This window comes from Heptranchias perlo, chromosome 31 (assembly GCF_035084215.1).
Source record: "Heptranchias perlo isolate sHepPer1 chromosome 31, sHepPer1.hap1, whole genome shotgun sequence".
NCBI classification, from domain to species: Eukaryota; Metazoa; Chordata; class Chondrichthyes; order Hexanchiformes; family Hexanchidae; genus Heptranchias; species Heptranchias perlo.
The window spans coordinates 27,560,405-27,582,858 of record NC_090355.1 but is presented as its reverse complement, the minus strand read 5'-3'; the positions used below and the strand labels follow the sequence as shown (position 1 = coordinate 27,582,858).

At 39.9% G+C, this 22,454-nt stretch overlaps 1 protein-coding gene across 9 annotated transcripts in view; it reads left to right on the top strand.

The window, feature by feature from the left end:
* The window catches only part of LOC137300622 (volume-regulated anion channel subunit LRRC8A), a 103,206-nt gene extending 89,143 nt beyond the window's left edge, over window positions 1-14,063 (top strand). For all 9 annotated transcript variants that reach the window (XM_067969805.1, XM_067969806.1, XM_067969807.1 and 6 more), the window contains 2 exons: window positions 5,792-7,970; window positions 9,421-14,063. In XM_067969805.1, the coding sequence (XP_067825906.1) occupies window positions 5,799-7,970; window positions 9,421-9,696 (2,448 nt within the window). In that variant the 5' untranslated portion in view covers window positions 5,792-5,798 and the 3' untranslated portion in view covers window positions 9,697-14,063. The remainder of the gene's footprint in view (window positions 1-5,791; window positions 7,971-9,420) is intronic.
* The last annotated feature ends 8,391 nt before the right edge of the window (window positions 14,064-22,454 follow it).

Genomic DNA, 22,454 nt, shown 5'->3' with positions numbered 1-22,454 from the left:
CTGAATCATTGTAGTTTCAAGTTTAAGTCTTTCTCTCTCCTAACTGTTTTGCATACACTCTGATTTCAAAATAAGGAGTAGGAGTGGGAGGTGACCAAAAGCTGTCAAGTTTAAGGAGAGATTTTAAGTTGGGTAAAATTAGCAAGCAAAGGGGTTTAGGCAGAGAGTTCTAGAATGTGGGAGCTAGTTGGCTGAAGGTTCTGCTACTGATGGTAGAGTGGAGGGAAGGAGCGATGCACTGTAGACCAGAGTTGGAAGAACAGAGGCTGCAGTCAGAGACATGTATACACATGCTGTAATAGAGCAACCACACTTACAGAATATAGTAGTTAACCAGCCAGTCGATGTCTCTTTTTCTCTGTGGAGATTCACCACAGATCCCTGCCTAGGTACAGACCCTCTCCCTATACACCTTTTTTAACACTGCTATGTGACTACTGGTATGTCTATCCATTATCTGATTAGACCAAAAGAGAAACCTGGAGCTGTGTGATGGAGAGTTTTTATTGAATGTTCAAGTTGGTTGTAGTTGATGATAGCATTGGCACAAGACATAGTGCAAGATGTACAGGGCAAGTTCACCTGGGAGAAGATAAAAGTACATCAAACAGCGAAAGAACTATCTGAATGAGGAAGGTGAAGTGTGTACGAAGATCGCTCCAACCATTTTTAAGTAGGAGGCCCTCTGATCTGATTATTACTTCAAAAGTAAAATTATTTGCCTATTAACATAGGTACTTGATTGGACTGTAAAGCCTACAGTTTCTCTGGATCTGAGTTATTATTAAATATAAACAGATGTAACTGGAAGTACATCAGACAGAGCTTTTCATATATTGGTGCCTCTAAATTTTGTACTGCTCACAGGACTTATTGTTGGTATTGAATATGATGTCTTTGCGTTGTTTTGGTGATCTGCACTTGCGCGCTGCTCGTCAATGCAGTGAGACAGGTCAGCATTCATGGGCAGTAAACAAGCTGTGAACCATCCAAACAGCTTCAGGTGATCCAGACACCAGCTTTGTCCCAAATTGCCATAATCCTACTAAAGGCATAGCACGAGTTATCTACCTGTGCTTAAGATTGGTATTGCTATTCAAGATAAGATATTGTGCAGTAAACTTATGTTTACTCTAAGGCTAGGTAGAGGGTTAATGTTCAAAAAGAAAAGCCTGGACCCAAAGTAGTTTTAATTCATATTGAATGGCTTTATAAACAACTGTGTTTTTTGTAGGACGTGGAGGCTTGTAAATTTGTATTTCTTCCTCGTAGTGTTTATATGACTCATTTTTATTCATAGATGCTAATCAGGCTCTCCTCTTGTTGCTAGGCCTGCTGACCTCTTGATCTCATAACTGGATCCTATCCCAGCTCTCTTGGGAATAATAAGCTCAACCTAGGGAGGGGGTGAGAGAAAACGCTGTTTTAAAAAAACAATCAGAGGGAATCGTAGAGATTAATTGTATTAAAAGATAGAGGCAGCCATATGGAATAGCAGGTGCTAACCGCTTGCACTTGCACAGCACCTTTAACACATCAGTGCACTTTGCCACACAAGGTGCACATTGATTTTCTTGTTCATTATGTTCATAATCCCAAATGGGTGATCTGGTGGGCAACCCCACAGGGCAGAAGGGTAAATGGGCAGGTAGACTGCCCAAAGCAGAACTTCCCAATCTGGGGGGCACGATAAGGTTATCGAGTGAGGCAAGCTGGAGTGAGGAGGACAGGCTGGCCGAGAAGAGGAGCCACCGATGCAACCTCTCATAACCAGAGGACGAATTTCCTTAAATTTTAAAGAAACTGAGCAAATTTAAGTTTAAATGCAGAGAAAAAGTATATACCGGGCAGACTCGTATAGGGCAATCTCAGCACCAAGATGTCTAAATTCCCACAGGTTTCTAGAAGCGAGAGTTGGACCCATCAGAGCTGCTTCTGGTGCACAGTACAGAGCTTTCCATATATTGGTGCTTCTAAATTTTGTGCTGCTCACAGGACTTATTGTTGGTTTTGTACATGATGTTACTCTGCAACATGCTATATAGCGAACGTGACTGTGACGTTTGGTGTTCGTGAAAGAACGGAGTGTTTTTTGAAATGTAATGTTGTGGATGTTGATCCAGTGTAAGTAACAAGTTGAGCCAGGTTAAAAAGGAATTATGGTCTTCCATACTTGGGCTTGGGATTCACATTTACTGGTCTGGCGAGAATTGTCAACCGTAATTTGTTGTTTGTGCTGAAGTTCTTGCTCAGGATAGCATGAAACCAAGCAAACTAAAACACCACTTGGAGACCAAACATCCTGCCCTAAAAGGTAAACCACAAGATTTTTTCAAACAAAAGCTCTTCCAACTGAAAGGACAGATGAAGGTAATCAAAGAAGGTCAATGGCTGTCTTGTGATAAAGTTTTCGCAAGAACCTGCGAACTCGGGGAGGAGAGCCGCATATTTTTGATTGACTCTGAATCACCATTTCACCATCACCCTCTAGACCAGCTCTTCCTGGTTTTACTGGGCTATTTGAGCGACATATTTAACAGGCTCAATGAACTCAGTGTTTCTTTGCAAGGTAAGAGTTGTAACATTGGCATTGTGCACAGAAAAGTACAAAGCCTTGCCAAAAACATTTGCTATGGAGTAGCTATGTGTTGTAAGACAATGTAACTGCTGTGTTCCCAACATTATCTTCTGTTATTATGGACTGCGAAATGTCGGTCCTAGAAGTTCAAGATGTAATTCTGGAGCATTTGCCTCAACTTTGCACAAAATTCAACAAATATTTTCCTGGAAGAGAGGTAAATGAATTGCAGGATTTCACCTGGCTTTGAAATTCATTTTCAGAAGACTTCGTAGCAAAGGCCATGAGTGCAGTGAGTCTAAAAGAGAATTTGATCGACGTTGTTGGTGATTCTGTTTTGAGAGACAATTTCAACGTCATGCCTCTTGATCAGTTACAGCTCTCAATGCAAAAAGAGTTCTCTGAGTTGTCCTAAAAATCCCTTGAAATTCATGTCCACTTTGCCTCAACGTATCTATGTGAAGTGGGTTTTTCTTCACTTATTTACATAAAAAAACAAGTATAGAAACAGCTTGAATGTGGAGACTGATTTGAGTTTGAAACTCTCCAAAATTATACAGAGATTCCACAAATTGTGCGCTAGCAAACAGGCTCATCGTACTCGCTAAGACAAGGGTGAGTCATCAAGTGTTCTTTTATGTTCAAGTTTACTCCGTTGCATACTACTGGTACTGTACTATTTGTTACTTTCTGCCTTAAGCAATATGTTATATTAGCTGAGAAAATATAACCCTCTTGTTCTATGCAAAAATACGGGGATGAAATTGGTTTTCACCAGTAGTGCGAAACGAGCTCATAGCAAATCAGCAGCCCGTTATACATCGCACCTCATTTTCTAGCCAGTTTGTTAATGCCCTTTTCGCACTACTGACTAAGACTAATTTCACCCCCACTTTTTTTTTTAAAGAATGGGGTGCGCATGGGGCATGATTCTCCGAAGGGGGAGGGGTGCTCAAGAAAAAGGTTTGAGAGTCTCTGCGCCAAGGCATTTAATGCATATTTACAAAGCAACATTAGTAGAGAGCTAAGGGGCAGGTGCATGCTCACTCTTTGGGGAGGGGGGGGTGTGAAGGCGGTAGGTAGACTTTAAAAAGGGTGGGTAAATGACAAACATATGTTTTTAATATATAATGGATAGACTAGTAGTGTCCCATCAAGTTGCAAAGTTTACATGCTGTAAGTCAGAGGTTAATTGCTATTTTGTACGGGAAGTTTTCAATTTGGAAGGTGCTTGCAAATTTTGAACTCTTGGTCGAAAAAAAATCCTGAAATGAATTCCCTTCATTATGTTTTATATATTTTTAAATATTTTCTGCTGATGGAAATTCAGAGGATGCGCCAATATACCATGTAACGTGCAATTTATTATAGTGCTACTGTGTGTGTCCCCTTAAGGCTATGAAGCATATTGATGACTAAACACTGTGTAAGTTCATTCAAAGATTAGTCACCTTGTTTGTGTGAAGGTCAATTATGAGCCTGCAGACATTATCGCTTTCTTTCTGGAGAGTTTTTCTGCAAATGTAAATCACTGCCCTTGTTCCTTTTATCATTTTTAAGTATGGTTCAGAAATTTTGCATCAGACAATATCTGATGTTTAAAATGTGGCAGACAGGAAGTTCACACTTGTGTAAAGATATATATTAGGTATAATTTCCATGGGGATTCTCCAGATCTCCCGCAGTAACTTTGGTGGAAGATCAGCAGAAATGCCTATTTATGCATTTCTCCGAGATTGGAGAAGCCTCACGGAAACTCTACCCTAATTATTCAGATGTATCTGTCATACTTCTTTATGTGTGACACTTGGAGTGGGGTGGAGCTAATAATTTCCAATATGCAGAGAAACCTTTTTGCCTTCAAATTGACGTTAGGAGCCACATTGTTTTTCTTTTTAATTTTAAAAAGCTGGTTTAACCTGTCCTTAAACTGAAGACCAACCTAGAATTAGCTCCAATTGACCCAAGAAGGCCTTAAAGATAGTGTGCCCAAGACACAGCCAAGCTCCTATTACCATTCCTCGAAGCCCTGTTCGGGTTGGTTTCTCTTTGCATGCTGGTGCTCATAAGTGTCTTCCGCTGCTGGCTTCAGCTTTTTGATTTCCTGACCCTGGAGGATTGGCAACACCTGCTTCTTCAATGATAGATTTAGCCTAATCAAGGGACAGCCTTTATTGTTTGGCCACAAGGGTTCAAAAAGCTTTTCATCGCTTCGGGGAGCAGATATCGGTAGAGATAAGAGATGGCAGTGGAAGTGGGCTGCACTGGAACAATCCAGAGCAGTTGATGGACGACAGCTGACAGCGGCAAAGAAGACCAGACTATGTTGGGAAGTAGATTTTGTCAGCTGAATCTGGGATATAGAACACAACGAGCACCAGCCAGCAAAAGGAGAAACAAAGCCCAGGGTGGCAATTTTGCCTGGAATTTGAAATTTTATCTATGTGGTTTGAATTCCTGTTTAAGAGTGTTTGATTTTTTTTTAATGAATGGGTGATTTCTTTTTACATTTGGGCGTATGTTTCTTTTTAATGAGTATCAATGGGGAGCACTGCACACTGTGTTGCCAACAACTACAAATCCTATGATTTTTGGAAGTATTTTATTTAAATGCTTGTGAGTCATGCTCCAATTAACGTGGAAATGTTTTATTGAAAAAGGTGATTGTGTTGGACCTGATACTTAATCATGATTGTGCCTGACTCAAAAACATGTGGGTTACCCGCTTATTGTGGCACATGGTTCTGGTCCAACCTCTGCGCCAAAAGGGTGGACACCCCCTGCCATAAATGAACATGTAAATTACACACTGCTCCTGAGAATAATACATTGTGCATTACCTGGCATGATGCTCCTGTCTTTATAAAATGACATATCTCCAACCTATCATGAGCAAGCCTCAGAGATACACTATATTCATTAATGTTTGATATTCTACTTATATGATCTTAATTCATCATCTCAATTTGCTCCCACTAGCACCACCACCTGTGACAGACCTGTAGTCATTAGTACTTCACCCTATATAGTTAAGAATAGTCTCTCCAGACAGACGTAAGCCAAGTTTGGAAGGTAAAATCTATAATTGTGTTGCTGAGTGCATGCAGTGCAAAAATTTAAGGTGCCCACCATTATCCTTTACTGTGATCCTAGTGAGAACGCTATCTTAGGTGCATGTTATCCGCCGTGACTTATTTCTCTGTTAATTTCCAGGTGCGTGATGATTCCGGTAACAGAACTACGATATTTTGCTGACACCCAGCCTGCTTACCGCATCTTGAAGCCATGGTGGGACGTGTTTACGGACTACATCTCCATCGTAATGCTTATGATAGCAGTGTTTGGTGGCACATTGCAAGTCACACAGGACAAAATGATTTGTTTACCCTGCAAGTGGGTTATCAACAATACGTGTGTTGAACCTGTACAGCCACAACCCACAGAGCCCCCAACCACTGCATACCCAAATACATCCCTCCCACCATCTTCAGTCCTTCCCCCATTTTCCAGTGAACCCACGGGTATCCAGTATGACTTGGACCGGCACCAGTACAACTATGTGGATGCAGTATGCTATGAGAATAAACTTCACTGGTTTGCAAAATACTTCCCATACCTTGTACTTCTGCACACACTGGTGTTCTTAGTGTGTAGCAATTTCTGGTTCAAATATCCTCGGACCAGCTCAAAGCTGGAACACTTTGTATCCATCCTTCTGAAATGTTTTGACTCACCATGGACAACACGGGCGCTATCTGAAACTGTGGTGGAGGAGAGCGACCCAAAACAGTCATTTGTTAAAATGAATGGCTCAATGGTGAAGAAATCCTCCTCAGTGAGTGAGGACGTGGAGGCCAGCGTACCTATGCTGCAAAGAACAAAATCTCGCATCGAACAGGGAATAGTTGATCGCTCGGAAACAGGTGTACTGGATAAGAAGGAGGGAGAGCAAGCTAAAGCCCTGTTTGAAAAAGTAAAGAAATTCCGCACCCATGTAGAAGAAGGGGATATAGTTTACCAACTCTACATGAGACAGACTATTATCAAAGTAATCAAATTTGCTCTTATTATTAGTTATTCACTTTATTATGTTGACGATATAAAATTTGATGTGTCCTGTATAGTGGACATTCAGAACCTCACAGGATACCGTGTGTATCAGTGCGCTCATCCATTAGCTACACTGTTCAAGATCCTTGCATCCTTTTACATTAGTTTAGTGATTGTCTATGGACTCATCTGCATGTACACACTCTGGTGGATGCTACGGCGTTCTCTGAAAAAGTATTCATTCGAGTCCATTCGGGAAGAGAGCAGCTACAGTGACATTCCCGATGTCAAGAATGATTTTGCTTTCATGTTGCACCTGATTGATCAGTACGATCCGTTGTACTCTAAGCGTTTTGCTGTCTTTCTATCTGAGGTCAGTGAGAACAAATTACGCCAGCTCAATCTGAATAATGAATGGACCCTGGAGAAACTCCGGCAGAGGATCATGAAAAACTCTCAGGACAAACTGGAACTCCACCTTTTCATGCTGAGTGGAATCCCAGACACCATCTTTGACCTGACTGAGCTAGAAGTGCTCAAACTGGAGATGATCCTGGATGTCACCATTCCTCCGATCATTGCCCAACTTACCAACCTCAAAGAACTCTGGTTGTATCACACACCAGCAAAGATTGAGGCACCAGCTCTTGCCTTCTTACGAGAACACCTGAAGTCACTACATATTAAGTTTACAGACATCAAAGAGATTCCTCTGTGGATCTACAGCTTGAAGAACCTTGAAGAGCTTCACCTAACTGGGAATCTGAGTGCAGAGAACAATCGCTACATTGTGATTGATGGCTTGCGGGAACTCAAATGCCTCAAAGTTTTAAGGTTGAAGAGCAACCTAACTAAGTTGCCACAGGTAGTCACGGATGTTGGAGTCCATCTGCAGAAATTGTCTATCAACAATGAGGGCACCAAGCTTATGGTCCTCAATAGTCTAAAGAAGATGGTTAATCTGACAGAATTGGAGTTGATTCGTTGTGACTTGGAACGAATCCCACACTCAATCTTTAGTCTCCATAATTTGCAGGAGATCGATCTCAAGGACAACAACTTGAAGACAATCGAGGAAATCATCAGCTTCCAGCACCTACGGCGCCTAGTCTGCCTTAAGCTGTGGTATAACCACATTGCCTATATCCCCATTCAGATTGGCACTTTGACCAACTTGGAAAGGCTCTACCTGAACCGGAACAAAATTGAAAAGATTCCCGCTCAGCTCTTCTATTGCCGCAAGTTGCGGTACTTAGATTTGAGTCACAATAACCTAACCTCCATACCACAAGACATTGGATTCCTTCAGAATTTGCAGTATTTCGCTGTTACTGCAAACAGGGTGAGTGTGCGCATTCGACTATAATGATTAATATATGTGCAGTATTCATTCTACATTTACATCTATTTTGCCTTCTCCTGCCCATCATTCATGCTATCTTTTAATCAGCAGGGTAGGACAGTCTAACATCTAAACATCTAGTCATAGAGTTATACAGCACGGATAGAGGCCCTGTGGACTTCATTAATATTACTGTTTGCTTACCTCATAAAGATGTATGCTATGTATTCCCTCCCTCCACTAGGTTGAGACTGTTAAACTATAAGGGAAGCCCGAGTACAACCTGTTGTGTAATGACTGGGATTTGATCTCTGGAGCCCTGAGCTCTAGTTTTGTACCTATAGGGACACCTGACATAAGTACTTTATATGGTCCGCAGTATTTTGCTTTTGATTAACATTTTAACCTTTCAGTTTCCCTGTTTTTTTCCCCAATTACCTTTTTTTTGCAAGCCTGAACTGAATTAGTCCAAATTTGCTCTAATTGCAGAACGTTGAGGCTTTTAAGGCCTCTCCTCAGCTGTTGAGCATGACAGTTGCTCATTCCTTGAAGCAGCTGCTGCCAGATCTTTGCTAGATTATTGCAAGTAGCAGTTACGCCAGTAATCACATCAGTTAGGCTTTGCCTTTACTTTTACAAAGGTAGAAGCCTTTTTAATATGCAGCTGTGACATGTTTTTGCCCATGCAGAGTTTAAAGTCGATTTAAAACATTTTTTTTTACTGCTTACATTATTTTTGATTCTCAAACTGATTTAATTAATGTTTCGATATATCACATTAAACCTTCCCAGAAAGCGAGTTATTGTGGGAGGTTTAGAAAACAGGTACATGCTAGCCCTATTCCACTCTTGCCAGTAGAAAGATAAAATAAAGGCCGAAACTACCCACTAATCTTTCTAAAAGTAAAATGAGGCTTAGAAGTAACTACTTCCAAAATATATTTCTCTCAGCTTTTTATTTTTGTAAACAAATCTCCCAAGTTACTCAGTGCAAATCCCACCAATGATGAGCTTGCAGTGAAGCAGTGCTTGAGGTTGTGGAGATGTGTGCTGTCCAAATGGACCTAATAAAAATACTACTTTCCACTGTATTCATTTTGTGCACATGTATCTGTGCATGCATACAGTTCGTGAAGACAAAAGTAGACTAATTTGCAAGTGATTTGCTGGAAGGCCCTTAATAATGCTTTTTAATCCTTTTGAAGTTTAATTGTGTGTCTTCTGTATTACAGCCTATGTGAAAATTACTTCCTCCAAATTTCTAATATTGTATAATATGAGATAAAATATAAGATAAAACTTGGAGAGTTTACAAAAAATCTTTGATATTCTCTGAATAAACAAGTATTTTTTTTAACATGCTTCATGAATGCTACTTCGGTCCAACAAGTACATCAATTAAAGTATTTGACGTTTTGTTCCCCTTCTTTGCCCCCCTCCCACCTTGCAGATTGAAACCCTGCCACCTGAACTCTTCCAATGTCGTAAGCTCCGGACCCTAAACCTAGGGAATAACTGCCTGCTATCACTGCCGTCACGAGTCGGCGAGCTGACGAGCTTGACACAGCTGGAGCTTCGTGGAAACAGACTAGAGTGCCTCCCTGTGGAGCTCGGAGAATGCCGGCTACTCAAGCGAAGTGGTCTCGTAGTAGAGGATGATCTCTTCAATACACTCCCATCTGAGGTCAAGGAGCAACTGTGGCGAGCAGACAAGGAACAAGCCTGAATTTTATTTATATTGTAAGGGAAAAAGGAAAAAAAAAATCTATCTTGCCAAGTTTTCAGCAGATTTTGTAGCCTGCTGTGCTGGAATGATGAGCAGATCTCCTGTTCTGTTGTTTGTATAACTGAAAAGTGTCTGATTTTCTGTTCCTGGGACTGGTGCTCTCCACGGGGAACAGAGCGATAGACAGAATGGAATGCCTGCCAGTAACTAAAAGAATCACTTAAAGAAATAGCTGGTTTAAATATCTAAACACAATTAATACTTCTGCTTTAATGAATCACAAAAAAGCTAATACATTCATAGCCATGACATGTCAACAGACTGATATTGCCAATGCCTTGTTATTTATTTAGCTGATACTGTATTAGGGACCGGTACTGTATCTGCCCTGAGCAGGCAATACATTCCTTGCATGAAACAACCGGTGATATTTTTTTGAAATGATGCTCTTTTGACCGTCTTAAGCCAAAAAAATTCTAGTTTTTCATCAAGCTGATTTTTTGTTTAGCACGATGATTGAGCTGAACTCACTATTTCACATCCTTTCCACCATGCCCCTTCAAATAGAGCAAAACACGACACAATACTCCTGAGTCATGTTGTCAAAACAGTTAAGAAGAGGGAGGGGAATTTCCATGGAGGCCTATTTTACAGATGTAGGCAGTAAACTGAGAGGAGTGGGTATTGAGATTTGGGGATCGATGGAATAGGTTTTTTATAAAACTGTTAAAGACTAAAGGATAGTTTTTTTTTAATGTTTCAATTTAATTAAGTTGTTCGGGGCACATGTTTCATTTTAAAAAATGTAGTTCCTAAGAACAAAACCTACTTTCCATTACATCTGCAACTGTTCTTCAAAAATAACTCTGTAGTAATGTAGATTAAGTATAGACATGCTCCCGGTTACTGTCCAGTGACCCCAGTTGGAAATACAACCGTGTGAACCTCGGTTAAAGACGGAATCGGGTTTGGTTAAGATGCCTGTGTTATCATATATCCTGTTGTCACTGTCTAGGTTCACATAAAAAGAATGGGTATTTGGACACGGTATCCAGAGCATTGCACCCTAGCACTTGGGGAGTGTGGGGAATTGGTTTGGAAAAATTCACTTAAATATTCATTTAAAAATACTTTTCTGTATAAAATATTCCCCTCATCATAGTGTACTGTACCTTTCGTGTATCATGTTCTGTACACTTTCCAGTGATTAACTATTCTAATTTAGTCTTGTTGATAATGAACCTGCATGCTGCACTGTGGCTGTTTACTCATGGGAATTGCCTCTGCTAATCTGGCTTCTTACCAGCATTTCATCCTAGGCTAAAGTTATGTTGTCTCTTCTAAACCAGCTTCTGTGTTTTAAATGTCCTGGTCTTGCTATTATATATTTGTTTAGATCAGACACCTGATCGTACCAGTGTTTTGTTGGTTTTCTTGCTGTATAGCTTGCACCTCCCTACTCTCTGCCCTCAACCCACCTGAAACAGAACAATGAAATGAGAGAAAGAACAAATAGGCAATTTGAAAAAGTTCAACAAAAGATGAAAATAATAGTGAGAAGAGGGTGGAAGAGGTATTGAGAAGCAAGGAGAGACAGCAACGGCATATAGGGAACAAAGAACCATTTTTTTTCTTAAGGAAATATGCAGTAGGCCAGTCAGCACCTGGGAGAAAAAGATAGGTTAGAGTTTGGGTGGGACCCACATAAACCTCTCTTCGTCTTTTAAATGCTGATTGGCCATATGTGCTATTCTAGCATTTTCTGTTTCTGCTGCAAGCATTCACAAGTTATCTTTTTTCTTCTTTCCAATTCATTGTGACTAGTCAGTACTATGCTGGTTGGTACTTCAACCATTGATAATCCACAGGATTTTAAGTGTTTTAGTCTACCATAATTTGGGACAAAATGGTATTTGAAGAGCTGGGTGGCCTTGGGTGAGACACAAGCCTGTCACCTATGGTACCTGGGTTTAAATCCAGCCCAGACGGGTGGGACCAAAGTGTCTTTTGTCTGCTAGCTACTTGGGCAGTTCCTAGTGGGCATGGGCTTACAATACAAAACTGCTTTTAATTGGCAATGTCACACAGATAGGCATGGTTTGGAAAAAAATTCACAACTGTTGCAGTAGCAGTGTTCTACTGAGGGTGGAGCTGAAGTGCATTGATGGGGCAGAGTAGAGGGATCTTTACTGTGCATCAAGCTATGCCTAACCTAAGAGAGCTTGATACTGACACTGGGTGCCCCAGAAATATAAAGTGTTCTGTCCCCCAGCACTAACATCCCCCATTTTGGGGGAAGGGGGGAGAAAGGGTATTCTTCCAGGGTCATTGTTGCTTGTTGTGAACCTCTTCTAATGTTTTCCAGAGCAAATGTATGTGCTAAGCTTCAATTTTTGTTAATGCTCAAATTACTGGAAATGTTGCAATGATCCCCAATTACTCACTAAGAATGAAATAGTTATTGCAGTATGCTTTTAATGGGACTGGCTGGCTTCATACATAAGTTGGATTCTGTATAAGATTTCATTATTTTTCAATTGTAATTGATGCTAGGACTTCTGCAGTCCTCAGGGGTGAATATGCCCTAAACTAGTAGCAACACTTTTCTCAGGTTTGTTATTTTGACTCTTTGACTTATTAAATGTGTAAGTGACTGTAAATACGCTGGTTTGCTTACACATTTAATCAAAGCAGTAGAAAGTATTATCTAATGCTGTGAAATAGGCTTTATTCACAGTCTCCATGTTGAAAACCTACATTTAATTTTATTCCTCTTTAAAATGTAATTAGAAATGTTGTTAATTTCATGTCTAACAGCCCTATTTTAAAGCTGCAGTGTTTTCCAATGGTCAGCATTTCAGTTGGGATGTCGTGAGATATCTCAATAATAAACCCATCTTTTTTGAATTTGCCTCGTCAGAATGGTAAAATCTGGCATTTTTACCTACATAAGTTGAATTGCTAGGAATAAATTACAAGATTATTCATATTCTGCAGTATTGTAATTATTGTGTGTGTTTTACTCGGACCGTGATGCTGCTTTGGTAACTGAAGTGATTGATTACTTGCATGTGCTTCAACACTGCCTTTCCTCTTTCTTTCTACCTTTCTGTTTGTCTCTGTCTGTCTGTCTGTCTCTCTCTTATAACAAGAGACTTAAGTTTCTATAATGGCAAAACTGATTTCCCATCACAATTGGGTGCCTAAAGTTGTTCAGCATTCAAAAGTCACAATCAACGGATCACCTCTACTGTTGGAATAAACCAAATGGGCATTGTACAGATATAAAGAGACAGAAAAAAAATCTTATTGTGACATTCCTACATGTAGAAGCATATGCTTAAAAACAAGCAGCCAGTGACCTTTATATATTGAATATGGAAAACAAGATGATCAATAAAAGGGTTATTACTTAACACTGAAATAACTTTGTGACGGCTAATAGGCTTCCAGGCCAAAATCTTAAGAAATTGTGCATTGAGTTTATATTTTTTTAAATAAATGAGTGGGTCTTCTGTGTGTTATTCATAAATTTAAAATTAAGAATAATTGAAAAGATAAATTTCTGTGCCCCCCCCACCTACCCTCCTTACAAATACATTTGTGTTAGTCACCTGTCCGTCGCCATTGAAATAGAATGAATAACCATCAAGAATGTACAAAATACGTAATATCAGAATAGATATAAATATTACAAATATACATAGATTTACATATAGTTGTTTATATAAGTGTCAATTATATAATTGTATAATATTAGATGTAAATGTGATTTTTGTTTTTGTTTTCCTGAAATCTCTCTAATCTCATGATTCTCCCTCTAGTGTATTCAAACTCACCATTTACCTTAGTGTTTGATACATATTACTGCACATTGGTGCTGCTCTGACTTCTAATATCTTATTTGCTGGTGTTACTGCTTGTCTGCCACATATACTCACGTATCAGGTAACGTGATTAAGATGACTCCCCTGCTCCTCCTTCCCCACCCCACTTTACAGCCGAAAATACCTGGAAAAAGAAATCATCGATCTACATTTAATAGGCTGAGATTCTAGACACCATTTTACAAATAATTCCCTCTTTAAATAAAGAGCTTGCATTTATGTAGTGCCTTAAGATGTTCAAAGGAGCTTTGCAACCACTGGAATTACTTTTGAAGTAAAGTGGGGCCAATACAGAAGCCAATTTGTACACAGCAAGGATACAAACAGTAAATGAATGAATGTCCAGACAATGGGAGGAACTTTCAACTTCGGCGGGGGCGTGAAACAGGTGACAGCGGATCGGCCATCCATTGTACACCCAGCTTTATTTTCCTTTCCATTGACTTTATATAAAATTATACATAAATCATTACATGTAAATCTGATTTTCACTGAAATCTGTCTGTGATCTCATGATGCTTCCTCTAATGTCTCTCAACACACCATTTACCTCAGTATTTGATACACATTACTGCACATTGTGGCTGCTCGGACTTCTATTTTATTTGTTGGGAGGGAGAAATGTTGGCCAGATCACTGGGAGAACTCCCTGTTTTTCCAATAATGCCATGAGATCTTTTCTGTCAACCTGAACAGTGTCAACTAGATTATGTGCTCAAGTCCACAACTTCTGACTCAGAGGCCAGAGTGCTACTAATTGATCCAGGCTGTTACATTTTTCTCTTTACTAGTGATTGATTGTGATTTTTTTAAAAAACAGCTTTTCAATACAAGAAACAGCACCTGGCCCCAGACTCTGACCTGGCATTCCATGCTGTAATGGAATCAGCTCCTGGTGGCAAGATCATTTTGGTGATCGATCAGCTGATCTACAGGTATTTTTGGTTGACCACAGGATTGAGTCCGGACCCGAATGAGAGTGGGGCCAGGTTGGACGTAGAGACTGAGCTTACTGCACAGTCTCTAGAAATTGGCGTGGATTGAGCGGGTTGGGGAAAATCATTTTAAAAACAGGCAAGAATGTGGGAAAAAATAGAAAGCTGCACTCATACACTGGCGATATGAAGCATAGTCTCCTATATTTCACTTGACAAGTTGGTTGAGTTAAATTTTGACTTTGTGTTGCTACACAAACTGAGATTATGATGAAATTATATACTAAATAGTGAAGAGTTACAATAGTTGCGGCTTGAGATAGGAAAAATGATTAACCAAAAATGGTACTTCCACTGTGGTCTCTTGTTGAAAATTACTGGTGTACGAATTAAAATCCTGTAATTTCTCAGTTCTAACTTGGCAACAGCATGTTAATGGGACACAGTTGTCCCTCCTCCCTCTTTTCTCCCATAAATGATTTTTTTTCTAAAATCTGCATGTTATTCTCACTAATATATTTTATCAAATAATTTATCTTAAGTTGTAGTCATAGCAAGGCCAGCAGGAATACCGTGGAGTAATTTAGATAGAAATTGCAGGGCTTTTAAGTGGGAAAATTAGAACTCTAGATTTTTTTTCTTTAACTGAACACCCAGCTTTGATTTCCAGTCCATGCTAAATTAGCTGATCTCAGCCAGACTGGCAGTATACATACTGCATTTGGTCTCTCCCTGGACTAGGGAGGGGAAATGTCAGCCAAGGTTCCCTGCTCCTGGTCAGTATCATGTGATTCCAGCAGGAAAATGAATGTGTGTGGAAGTTGGGTGAGGACAGGCTTGGACTTGGCTGGTTGCCCCTCTCCCACAAGCAAATAGCTCTCACCGTACTTGCCGTTCAGGCTCACGTGAAAAATGGCCGCATGGCTGAGGTACTGCAAGTTCTACTTCAGCAAGCGGGAAAGCTAGCAACAAAAACAAATGTTACATTTGAGGTATGGCTGGTGTCCAAATTAGAACAGAATGTATCATTTTTTAAAATTTAAATTGTGGCCAGAAGTGATCCATACAGCACCTCATTTGGTAGGAGAAGAGAACCAAATTTGCAGTAATATGAAAGGGATGTATAGGTCGAGTTTTAAACTGATTTTCTTCCTTTACTTCCCAACTTTCTTCCCTCATGACCACTCCTTGCTGGCGTTTGATTCCACAATGGTGCAGCCACCCTCTGGTACAATGTCTAGGTAGCCATTTTAAAAAAAATTGTTCTCTGGATGTAGAAATGCTGGTAAGGCCACATTTATTACCCATTCCTAGTTACCCTGAGAAGGCACTGGTGTGTCACAACCTTGAATGCTGCAATCCTTGTCCTGAGGGTGCTCAGACAATGGTTTTGGGTAGGGAATTCCAGGATTTTGGCCCAGCAACGATGAAGGAAAGGCAATATATGCCCAAATCCAGATCATGTATGGCTTGGAGGAGAGCTTGGAAGTGATGGTGTACCCATGGTTTGGTGCACTTGTCTTTCTTGGTAGAGGTTGCGGGCCTAGGTCAAAATCCTAGCATTTATGCGTGATCCTTGAAAGTGAGCATCTGCAGGCAATTCAACCACAGAGGGTATTACAGCCAAGCCTGGTTCTTTCCTTACCTGGCATCCACAAACTGGCACTTCCAACAGGAATCAGGAGCCGTACTCCAACTGATTTTTGCCTCTGTAACTCCCAGGTTCTGAGGCTAACTGTAACACCCATTCTGCCATTTTGGCTGAGATCAGCTAACTTAGCACTGGCCTGGAATTGAATCGACAACCATCCTGATCTGTATGGTTCAGCTGCTCACTGGGTAATGCCACTGAGCCATCAGGGTCCCAATTTACCATTGTTAACATCTAGGCAGTTTTTAAAATTGTGAATCTAAGGGATTGATTTTAAAGGTAAATCCTGACAGACTAATTATTAAAATTCAAATGATGAATATACTGTTACAAAAATCCATGAAAACAAATTCCACTATTTAAATAGTAACAGAATCAAAGGCAATAAGAAAAGTGTCGTGGCTGTTGTCTTTACATGCAAGTGTGTGAAAATATGTAGCATTTTAAACCTTTTTAACCCTCCTGGAAATCACTGAAACAAACTGTCACATTTTCCCCTCAAAATGATTAGATGAATTTCAAGTTGTATAATTTTGATTGTTGTTCAGTTTTTACTTCTCTGACTTTGCAGGTTAGTGAAAGTAAAACTTTTTTCCTTCAATATAAAGCACTTTGAGACAGTTTCCTGTTTCTGAGGAGCACTATAGAAATGCAAGTTATTCTTTTTAATCGGGGAGCCAAATTGGAAACAAACAAGTGGAGATGGGAGAAAGCTAAAGAAGTAAAAGATCAGTGTTAAATAAAAGGACAAGACTTCTTGATAGTGGATAAGCTGAACAGTCATTTAACTTGTGTGAGTACGTGTGTATTTAATTTAGTCTTTTGTAACTGATTAAGTAGATATTCAAGAATCAAGGATTACAGCTATCTCATCTGCCTTTGAGATCGTGGCAATTTGGAATTGCCCTAATCTTATTTGTGCCTAAAACACCTTGTACATAAATATTGCTGCTCATTTTTAAAAGAACAAGAATGTTTGAAGTTTGTAGCTTTTGTGTTCGTGTGCAATAATCTGCGGTCCTACAGATGAAAGGTCTCTACCCAGAATGCTAATATGTTTCTCTTTCCAGATGTTAATAGACGTGCTGTTTATTTCCAGCATTTTTTTTAAAGAGTTCCCCAGGAGCTTTCTTCTTACCTTTTATGAATGGTGCTGGGTGCTCAGACTAGTTTCTTTGATTTGAACTAGGCAACATTCCATGGTAATGTATCTAATCCAGTTTACTAATTGTGCTACTGATTACATAGCACAGCCTTAACATTACAGAATGACTTGGCCATAACTGTGAAGACTAAAGGCAAAATTCTGCCACTGTCATCTCAAAAATACATGTGAAATAATTGTAATTTTTGACACTGGTCTTTCTGAAGTGGATGCATATGTTACTATAATTGCAGAAATCTTTCAGTTTTATCCACAATTATGATATATAGCAAAGTGTGTATAGGTGGCTTATTATTGATATCACTTGTCTCCCCTAACTCACCATTCCATGACTGAAACCCTCATTTGAACCATTACCACCTCCAGGCTTGATTTCTACAATTCTTTTGTGTAACAGTCCCCTGAGGTTCAATCTGCATTAACTCCCAACTCATCCAGAACTCCACTGCCTGGATTCTATCCCAGACTAAATTCTGCCCACCTATTACTTCTGCCATTGCTGACTCCTCATCCCCCAACACATGGATTTCAAAACCCTCGTCCTAATCTACAAATCCCTCGCTGCACCCTCTTTCTGCAACTTTCTCCCTACTTCCCAGTTCGCATCCTCCACTTTAAGATGAAGCAGTATCCTATAAACATATAATGGCAGCTTTAAGTCCTGAATAGCGACATCACAAATTACTTTGTGTAAGTCTTGATGTCTGAACTTTATAAAACATTTCCAGAAACTTAAGTCACCACATAGTGTTTTTTCTCTCTCCTCAACTTCCATTTAAGTTACATAATTTTTCAAGATTATGGAGGGTTTTGAGAGGGTGCATTGTGAAAGATTGTTTCCACTTGTTGACAAATTGGTAACAATGATCTTCAGAAGATTATTTTCATACCGAGGGTTATTAGAAAAGGAAGAATATAATTGGAATAAAAACAGAAAATGCTGGAAATACTCAGCAAGTCAGGCAGCATCTGTGGAGAAAGAAACAGATTTAACGTTTCAGGTCGATGACCTTTCGTCAGAATATAATTAGATATGGGGAAAGGGCAAGGAAATTGGATTAAATAGCAACAGTTGAAGAATTAGTACAGTACTACCACAGACAAGAGGTTTCATTGGAGGTTAGTTTGGTAAATACTAGGACCCTAACAATACTGTCCTTAAAGAAACTGGTGTCTTTTGTGATTTTAAAGAAAAGTTAGGCATAATTGTTAAGTACGCTGCTCAAGGTGGAACTGAGCTAACCATCTCAAGAAGGTTCCAGGTTTGTTACCAATTTGCTAACAAGTGGAAAGTCTTTCACAATGCATAATGTAGACGGTACTTGCATTTGTATAGGAACATTGCTGCCTCAAGTTCTGACCTCATCAAGGAGACTGTCATCAAAGAATTAAAGGGGAAAAAAGATTTGATCCAGTTCCATGAGTATTCTGATAACATAATGCTGCCCAAACCAGATTTTAAGAAGATCAATCATTCCAAATGGTGTTAAACTACCTGACTGTATCTCTTTTGTTTGAACTTGTTTTAACTGCTGAAGACACATTTTTATATTAAAAATGATTCTATTGTACCTGAAGCAAAAAGTGTAAGTGTTTATTGTGACTTTTAAGTCGTGTGTTCCATTTTGTTTTTGTGTTATTTTAAGGAATCTCAAAGTCACAATTTCAAAACCTTATTGACCTGGAGAATTAACTCTGTCTTGACAGGGTGATAGTAATTAGATAGTTTTTAGTATTTGTTTATCCTTCTACGATCCCTTCCTTCATCAATTCTTTCTTTTCCTTCCACCTCCTACCCACACTATTCTCCTTGGATCTCAGGACAGAAAGCTCCAGATCGGAGGACTGGAGGATTGCAAAAAAGGGGAGAGGGGTAAACCCGGCAATTACAGGCCAGTCAGCCTAACATTGGTGGTGGGGAAACTTTTAGAGACAATAATCTGGGACAAAATTAATTGGCACTTGGAAAGGTATGGGCTAATAAATGAAAGTCAGCATGGATTTGTTAAAGAAAAATCGTGTTTGACTAACCTGATTGAGTTCTTTGATGAAGTAACAGAGAGGGTTGATATGAGTAGTGCAGTTGATGTGTATATGGAGTTTCAAAAGACATTTGATAAAGAATCACATAATAAACTTGTTTGCAAAATTAAAGCCCATTGGATTTAAGGGACAATGGTTGTGTGGATACAAAATTGGCTAGGGGACAGAAAGCAGAGAGTAGTGGTGAACGGTTGTTTTTTAGACTGGAGGGAAGTTTACAGTGGTGTTCCCCATGAGTTAGTATTAGGACCACTGCTCTTCTTAATATATATTAATGACCTGGACTTGGGTATAGACAGTATAATTTCAAAGTTTGCAGATGACATGAAACTTGTAAATGTAGTAAACAATGTGGAGGATAGCAACGGACTTCAGGCGGATGTAAACAGACTGGTGAAATAGGCAGACACATGGCAGATGAAATTTAACACAGAGAAGTGTGAAGTGATGCATTTTGGTAGGAAGAACGAGGAGAGGCAATATAAACTAAATGGTACAATTTTAATGGGGGCGTAGGAATAAGAGACCTGGGGGGTGCATATACACAAATCTTTGAAGGTGGCAGTTGAGAAGGCTGTTGGATAACCATATGGGATCCTTGGCTTTATTAATAGAGGCAGGCATAGAGTACAGAAGCAAGGAAGTTATGCTAAACCTTTATAAAACACTGGTTAGGCTTCAGCTGGAGTATTGTGTTCAATTCTGGACTCCACACTTTAGGAAGGATGTCAAGGCCCTAGAGAGGATGCAGAAGAGATTTACTAGAATTGTACCAGGGATGAGGAATTTCAGTTATGTGGAGAGACTGGAGAAGCTGGGGTTGTTTGCCTTAGAACAGAGAAGGTTAAGGAGAGATTTGATAGAAGTGTTCAAGATCATAAACGGTTTTGAAAGAGTGAGTAAGGAGAAACTGTTTCCAGTGGCAGAAGGATCGATAACCAGAGGACACAGATTTAAGATGATCAGCAGAAGAGCCAGGGGTGACATGAGGAAACATTTTTTTACACAGCAAGTTGTAATGATCTGGAATGCACTGCCTGAAGGGGTGGTGGAAGCAGATTCAACAGTAACTTTCAAAAGGAAATTAGATAAATATTTGTGGGGGAAAGATTTACAGGGCTATGGGGAAAGATTTACAGGGCTATGGGGAAAAAGCAGGGGAATGGGACTAATAGGATAGCTCTTTCAAAGAGCCAGCACAGGCATGATGGGCTGAATGGCCTCCTCCTGTGCCGTACCTATTATGATACTAAAGATGTCCATGAACATCGTCCTTGGCTGACCCATGAAGAAGCCTACTTGACCATTGTGAGAAAGGGTCCTTCCATGTCTCATTATTCTCCCTTGCCACAAACAGCCCAGACAAAACCTAGAGAGTGACTGACTATAAATGTCAACTGAGGATGCCAATTTAAATTGTTCTTATAGGTTAGAGCCTAACATAGAAGTCAATAGGTCACTTAAGTATTAAATGTTTTGATGCTATTTATTAAGACTGGATGTTTCCTTTTGTTCCTTGAGATAAAAACATGAGTGTACTCTTGGCTCAATGTTTACACTTCCCATGACTACTTTACCAATTTGTTGGCGGCATTTCACAGAGATGTAAAGCTCCCTCTACTCTCTCCCTAGTTGTCAATATCTCACCCTCCACTGCACCATTGTGACATTTTTCCATTTCCCACTCCAACCATCCTTAAGTCAGTCTGAGTGACATTGCTAATTAATGCTGAATTAAGGGCAGTTTGCAGCTGTAGGCCTATGCCTACTAGGAACTGTATTGAGTCTACCCCAAACAGCCAGCAGCCAAAGAAAACTTTCATCCCACAAACATGGGCTGGATTTGAACCTAGATTCCAGAGATAAAAGACTAGTGTCTAACCCAATGTGTCCTATCAATTAAGTCATGAATGTGCCTATCATTTTTTTTTATTTTTGACTTTTTATTACTCAGGCAAGTTAACCACTCAGAATAATACAATTTATGTCAAAATTGTTAAAAGTACAATAGTGAGCTTTTTCAGCTGATCTGCAAAGCCAATAAGCTACCTGGGGATAATGAGTGTCCCAAAGTGGGCCCTAGAATTCAAAAGGACTGGGGTCAAAGGGTCAGAAAGCAATGATAAGAAATATAATGCAGAAATGACTCCCCCCCCCCCCCCCCCACCCAACTAACAAAAAAAAAGGACAAATGATGGAGTGGCCAAAATTGGTATCCAGGACAGAAACAAGGGCTGTTCCACCCTATGATCTGTAAAATTTTTCCACTAGTAAGCATGCCTGGTACCATGCCTGCACAGAACATTGAAAGGTCAAGGATAAGCCCATTGACGCTCATCTCTTTATGGTCCTGATTCTCCTATGACAGCATCCAGCCTCTTTCTGAACATCCCGAATGTTACAGAGGTGCATACAGACACTTGAACCTACCTCAATTCAGAGCTGCTGGATTTGTGGAAATGCATTATTATATAGGTGACAAGAAGTCTCCTTGGGTCTTCACTGAGCATGAATATACTAACTTCAGTGCTGCTCATTGGTGTTGGCTCAGTCTTCCTCTTCCCCCAGTAGATGTGCGTACATCACCTGGTGTGCAATCAAACATACAGAATAAGGAGGTCCCTGGTTCAATCACTAGTCTGTGCTGAGTTAGCTGATCTCAGCCAAGACAGTGCTGCGGGGGTACTACAATTGGCTTCAAAGTCACTGAACCAGGGAGGGGAAAAATTAACCAGGGTTTCTGCTCCTGGTTATTCCCCAGTGACCCCTGTTGGGAAATTTAAAGTGTGTGACCATCAGTTTAAGCCAGAATCAGACAACATTGACACCCATCATAATTAAATAGATTGCTGATACCATCTAGGCTCACACATGAAGAATGGACATTTGGGTGAGATAGTGGAAGGCAGCTGGCACTCATGGAATTGTACCCCAACCTGAGTCAAAGTCTTCAAAAAAGCAGAGGAGAAAATTGTGGAAAATTAACTATATCTTTCAGATTCAATTGTAATGTTGTGTTACTATTCTAATGCAAAACGACAATTCTGCAATGGGAGAAAAGATGGAAGTGGTTGTTT